The 6,533-nt window shown below is 46.7% G+C and overlaps 3 protein-coding genes across 6 annotated transcripts in view; 2 read left to right on the forward strand and 1 right to left on the reverse strand.

The window, feature by feature from the left end:
- Positions 1-6,533, forward strand: part of topbp1 (DNA topoisomerase II binding protein 1) — a 976,277-nt gene that overhangs the window by 156,151 nt on the left and 813,593 nt on the right. The window lies entirely within an intron of this gene.
- pts (6-pyruvoyltetrahydropterin synthase) lies at positions 236-2,556 on the forward strand. Its single transcript, XM_010782696.1, has 5 exons — positions 236-353; positions 441-463; positions 814-870; positions 1,211-1,281; positions 1,364-2,556. Exons 1-5 carry the CDS (start codon positions 236-238, stop codon positions 1,485-1,487), a joined length of 393 nt encoding a protein of 130 aa, XP_010780998.1. The 3' UTR covers positions 1,488-2,556.
- The window catches only part of LOC104955325 (rab3 GTPase-activating protein catalytic subunit-like), a 15,568-nt gene continuing 11,470 nt past the window's right edge, over positions 2,436-6,533 (reverse strand). For both annotated transcript variants that reach the window (XM_010782633.1, XM_010782632.1), the window contains one exon: positions 2,436-3,480. In XM_010782633.1, coding sequence (XP_010780935.1) covers positions 3,247-3,480 — 234 coding nt within the window. In that variant the 3' untranslated portion in view covers positions 2,436-3,246. The remainder of the gene's footprint in view (positions 3,481-6,533) is intronic.

Genomic DNA, 6,533 nt, shown 5'->3' on the forward strand with positions numbered 1-6,533 from the left:
CCCTATTGTAAAGTTACACAGTGCCATATTGGGCGGGCGCTGTCAGGAGGTTATGCCAACGCTCTAATTGTGATTCTAATGAATCTGTAATGCACCAGAGCGTTGGCATCTTAACGCATGGTTTGGAAATCTACAACTTGAGAAACTAGAACTAGATAATGGTTTGAGATGAATTAAAACAATGTATTGATAACCAAAGTTGAGTGTCCGAGGTACATCTATAAACACTTCTCTTATGTTCCTTCCTTGTTTTTACTTGAACTTATTTTACAGCATTCACCTGAGTGATGAGGAGAATAAAAGAGTTTATGGAAAATGCAACAATCCCAACGGTCACGGACACAACTACAAAGGTTTGTCACACTCTTTATATTGTAAAAATGTTGCTTGCTTTTACATTGCCATTCCCAGTCACTCAATGTCCTCCTGTCTGTCCACAGTGGAGGTAACAGTGCGTGGAAAGGTCAGTATCTATCTGTTGTTATACTAAATCGAACCGCTGTGTTACGTTTTGAGAAATTTTTCTAAAGATATTTCAAGCTTCATCAGCCATCTGTCATTTTGAATATTAATTATATTTGGAGAAATATTTTAGGTTTCGTAACTGATCATTCAAAAAAGAATAAGATAGAATTCCATAGTATAATTCAGTATTTATTTCTGCACCATCATTTGTTTCCTTCAGTAGAGAGGAACAGAATTGATGCACTTCATGTATTTGTAGTCATCACAATTTCCCCCAAAACACTTAAATGACCAACTCAAACGATCTGTTGGATGTGTGTGTGACCCTCCTCCTGTGAACGCCCACAGATCGATGCTCACACCGGGATGGTCATGAACCTGACAGACTTGAAGGCGCACATCGAGGTAAGAACAGAAGAAGGAATACTTTATTATATCATCCGACGTGATATCTCAATGATCGAGCTGCATTTTTAACAGTTCCTGACACTGTCACAAACTTTGGGCATTATCACAAGTTAGACATACAGTATTATCAACAGTTGATATGGCTTATGTGATAGCAAACAGTTCACCCTTCTTGCATACACAGAGCAACATCAAATACAAACATTTAAGTTTCTGTGTTGAGAAATGTGGGGCGAATCAGAACAGTAGCATTGCAGGCCTTAAAACCGAAATAATCAGCAGAACAGTGTCTTCTGTGGCTTTTTACTGACTGAATGACATTTATTCTGTACTACAGGAAGTCATCATGATTCCACTGGACCATAAAAACCTGGATAAGGACGTTCCATACTTTGCCAAAGTTGTCAGGTGAGTTTCCTCTTCAGTTTCATTTAGTTCCCCCAGATGGTGTTCACATTACACTCATTCCTGCTCTCTTCTGTCCACTCAGCACCACTGAGAACGTGGCTGTTTACATCTGGGATCACATGGTGAAGCTGCTGCCGCCCAGCCTGCTGTACGAGATTAAGATCCACGAGACCGATAAGAATATTGTCATTTACCGAGGAGAGTAGAACGCTGTTTGATGTTTGATGCAATCCAAAAGTATTCTTGTAGGTTTTCTATTCATGAAAAGGTGAAAACATAATGTGTACCCTGGCAGTGTCAGCAGGTTGTACCTGGCTCAACCAAAGGCTTTTAATTGTTATTTTTTCTGAATTATTTTCTAACTTTTGAACGGATTTTCCGCATCTCTTTTACTGCTTTTAGACCTTTTACAAACCCAAGAACCCACACTGCTGAGAAAAGTAATTTTGTGATCGAATGTTATTTGTCTTCTTAGGCATAACGTATTCAATTTATTTTGAAAAATACCAATGACCAATAAAACAACAACTTGAGAACCAAAGAGTAACACTTTATGATACAGACCCATGGTATAGTTACACAACACTGATGGTGTCATATTGTCAAACATAAATAATGTTTTTTACATTTTCTTATAGGTATTTTTTCAAGCAAAGGATTTAAAAACTTCTTCCAGCACTACCTCACAATCAACATGTCACTCGTTAACCAGCCAAGTTATCATTTATGTTAAAAGAATAACTGGCATGGATACACACAATTCATTGGTATGTATAGTTTAACTAAACAAGAATGACTGTTGTACTTTATACAATAATAATAATAACTTTATTTGTATAGCACTGTTCATGTAAGAATTGAGCCCAAAGCGCCCAACAGAATAAATGGACATTGAATGAGCTAAAATACTTTTTGACACCATCGGTAGGACTGTGTACTGCATCAACCACACATATAAGTTTAGCTATACGTACTTGTACACACGATAAACTAAACGGGGAACCAGTCAGAGAAAAACAGCTACGAGACTCCTTTACTGAACGGTGCTCTGAACAGCCAATCAAGTGCTGTGGATGCTGCAAAAGAAAAGACCTCCTCCTCCGACCAGACTCTGCTAACTCCAACTCTGTACATACACACGGCCAGTCAGTGACTGAGATAGAACAAGTGTTTATTTCTAGGTGAGACGCTCTTTGTTCCAACAACACAGTACAGCTCTGTACACACAGAGGACATCAATGTTACTTTAATAATACACTGACAGAGCATTGGTTAGAATGACAATACAACCATTTCTCATTTGAATAAAGGCTCACTTTTGAGGCTGCGATAAGTAAAGCTTTATTTTCTAAAAATAAGTACGTAATAGTACTTCAGAGTTGGATATATTAATGTGTGAGTGCACCTATTTATTATTACCTAGCATTCCTGTCCAACATTATTTACAGGTATTAGCAAATGCTTATACCTGGAAATGCCTAAATGTATTATCAGCTAAACCCTTACTGCGCACACACTGACGTAGCTATTTGTATCTTGTTACTCAGAAGTATAACACGTATTATATACCATCTCAGAACCTTCATAAACATCAAATCTCCCCTAAAAAGAATTGTTGTTTTTGAAGTTTTGCCCATTTACAATAGACATCTTGTGTCTAAAGCTCTGGTGAAGTGTTTTTAAATGCCAAAGTTGAAATAAGAGATGTGTTGGAATGTAATACATGGGTGAAAGTGTACTGTTTCACCAATATGAGAACGAGAATAATTCTCACTACTTTCTCGATAAGGCTCATGAGTGTTGGCGAGATATACTCTCTAGCCAGCACAAACATGTCATGCTTAAATAAAACATTTACTGAACAAGGAATGGTCCCAACAAACAAGCAACAGAGAAAGTAAATCCTGTTGACGTCCCTGCTCCTCCTGCTCTGTCTTCAGGGGGTCACATGGTTTCAGAGGGGCCTCAGAAGAAGGTGGTGTCTGAGGAGAAGGCCCCCGCCAGCCTGAACTCCTCCTTCATCAGCACGCAGAAGAGCCTCTGAGGCAGAGCTTTGGAGTAGGGGGCCGGGCGGGGGACGCAGGTCCGCAGCAGGATCTCCCGCCCCGCCGGGGGGGGAAAGTCCGGCACCTTGTTGCTGCCTCCGCCCGGCTTCTTCTCTAGCCCAAATTCATCCTCCATCGGGGACAGGAGAGCAGCCTTTGGGGGGGGGGGGAAGGTAAATGTTACTAACCCGCAGAGGAAGGGTGTGGAGGTGTGTGTAGTTTGCAGCCTGGTACACCAGTTTATACAGTAGGTAAACACACTCATGTAAGCTTCATCACCCATCTGTGGCAAACATGTAACTGGTGCCACTGAATTATTCTACATTGAATAGAACAATTCCATCATGATTAAAGGACACATCATGTTGAACTCCATGAGTCAGGAACAAAGATTCACTTTAGAGACTAAAATGAGGGCACAGTCTTAGTAAGATTACATTCTACCCCTCCTTTAACGGTGCACAATGACATTCATCTTTGGAATATACTGTACATATGTATATGACTGTTTTCTGTATCAAAATCTAACCCAGGATCTCATCATAACGCTGTCGATGATAGCTTTCGTTTGGCATGTATCGCCAGTTGTGTTTTGTTCAGTAATGAGTCCTAAAACATGGAAATGAGTCTGCCTTTGACCACTTCATGTTTCCTTGTCTCAAAGTCAATAAAGTCTGTTAGACCACAAGCTGAAGAGATTTACATGTGTTGTTCTATATCGTATAAGGCTTCGCCCTCTAAGGCTATCGCTATTGGGTAATCCCTCCTGCACGTGTGCAGCACTGACAGACTTAATCCACGCCCACCTATGACGTGGGCCCCACCTCCGGGCTCACTTCCGTATAAATAGGAAGTAGGCCCTACCATCTACTCCCACTTTTCTTCAGCACCCCGTTGCAGAAGCATTGTCAGGCAAAAACAGTTCTGTTAAGAGCTACTTACCGAAAAGCAAGCAGTCCTCCTAAAAAGTTTCTGTTTTCCGGTAAGATGGAGACTGGACAGGAAAGTCAAGGCTGTGTCAGGGATTGCCTCGTATGCGGAACGGGCTACATTATGAGTTTTGACAGGCACTCACAGTGTGAGTCCTGCCTGGGGTTAGAGCATGCGAACGCTGCTCTCAATCCCGGGGTGTCTTGCTCGCATTGTGCCTGTCTCCCGCTGGCCCTCAGACAGCAGAGAGCGGACGCTCTCGCTGCTGCGGCCGCCGAGGACGATTGGCCGTTCGCGAAACTTGCCCCTCAGGGTGGTTAGTGGCGCGCGTCAGTGTGTTTGCGGCCGAGAGGTACGACAGAGTGCACAAACCCTCTTCTGAGGCTAGTTGTCCTGGGAGCTTCGGCCCAAATGTGACGAGCGTTGAGCACATCCACACACGTCAGCATAACGTGGAGGCACGCGGAATTGATGGCCCGCCGATGCGGCGAATTTATGCTGACACACCATCCGTGTTGACCGTGTCCTCTTTTTTGGGCCGCGACGCGAATGGGCGCTTTCTGCCTGATCTTTCGCGGCTAATGGTGTTGACCGAGTACCGGGACGCAAAGAATTGGGCTGACGCACATGTCTTATCGGCGCGTCCGGAATATGCAGGGCCGTGCTCGCTCTGCGACAACAAGCGATTGGCTGCTAATCTTTGTCGACTCGGAGTTGGCTTCAAAAATGACAGACTTTTTCTACCTTATAGTGTGTTCAGGGACGGGAAATGGGTTATCTATTACCGTCGGCGGACTGATCACACCCCTGTAAACTCTTGTGTTGTGGAATGAGCAACTCTAACTTATTAAAAAATATTGTTAGAGGGAGAGGGTGTATTGGGGTTTCTCAAGAAGGCCAAACAAAGGAGACCCAAGAGAAGCGTCCTCCGTCTGGCGTCTCGCCCCCAGACAAAGGAGGCTGAGGGCGGCGACGTCTAGGACAGAGACACACTGCTCGCCTCTGGAACCTGCCTTCACGTCGAGCTGTCCCGCTAGAGACTGGGCAACCAAACAAATCGGCAACGGTCCCACCGACTCTGGACAAACGCCCCGACCGCCACGACAGCACGACACGACCAAAACGACAACGACTCCGTCCTTTGTGTGGTATCAGCGACTTCGAGTCGGGCCCGCGTCCCTGCCGGAAGTACAGAGACGACCGAGGCGCCGGGGTCTTGGAGTATCTGACCCCCGCGCGTGCGGGTGGGTCGCCGGGGGCTACCACACCTTCGACACCGTGTGGTTTCGTCAGGGCATGCCTGAACTGACCTCGGGAGGTATCTAGGAAAGGACCGTGGGGAGGCCATATTAAAGGGGACGACATCGGTCTCAGTTGGCACTTAGGACAGCAACGGGCAGGCGCGTTTAGGCGCGGACCTCTGACCGCTGACGAACGCCGTGTCCATTCACGTCTCGATCGCCGGGAATGGGATAGAGGGAGGTTCGGAGGGACTCCTGTATCAAAACTGACGAGCTGTAAAGGGTGGTACCTCTCCAAACTCATCGCGTTGCCGATATGACATCCGCGCGGCGGCGGCGGACGGCGTTGTGTTGCGTGTGACTACGTTACGCCAGGTCGAGACATCCGCGGCTAGAAACCACCGCGTCGGTTGCTACCCGCAACGGCGGCGCCTTTAGGCAGGCGACCGGACGGATCGGGGTTTCTTACCGGCACCTCCGTGCAAAGCCGAGGATCTTCTTCCGTGGCCAACCCTTTGAGGAGGCACTTAGGAGGTGGAGAGCACTCCCCGTTGCATACAGTGATTAGCTCCGAAGTAGACGGAGGTCCAGGGAGTGACGGGGCGAGGGAGACCATGAAGGAAATACCGGGCCCTTCGCATCGCCGTCTAGCCACAGGTCAGGGATTGGGGACACGTGGGGCCCTCTTGTGGGGCCTGTAATTAGTAGGCGCGCCTCCGAGATGGACTCGATCCCTTGCCCGCTCTAAGAGAGGTCCGCCGTCGGCGGAATCTATATTTAGAGGCGCTTCAAGATCCTCATCTAGGGCCGGTTAGCTACCGTTGCGGCACGCGCAGCCTCTATCCCCTAGTAACCTCTAGCTGTGTGGGCGGCGACGTGGCCGCGGGGTATTGGACAGAGGAGGGCAGGTCTCCCTCGCCTACTTACTAACCCGCCTTAGTGGCGCCCTGAGGGACTTACCGTCCCCACTCGCGTAGCGCGGGGAGGTGGGGCTAGGTTCTTCAGTTCTCTTGAAACAGCGGGCCTCATGACGGAG

Source organism: Notothenia coriiceps, unplaced genomic scaffold (genome assembly GCF_000735185.1).
Source record: "Notothenia coriiceps isolate Sejong01 unplaced genomic scaffold, NC01 NC01_scaffold00024667, whole genome shotgun sequence".
Lineage (NCBI taxonomy): Eukaryota > Metazoa > Chordata > Actinopteri > Perciformes > Nototheniidae > Notothenia > Notothenia coriiceps.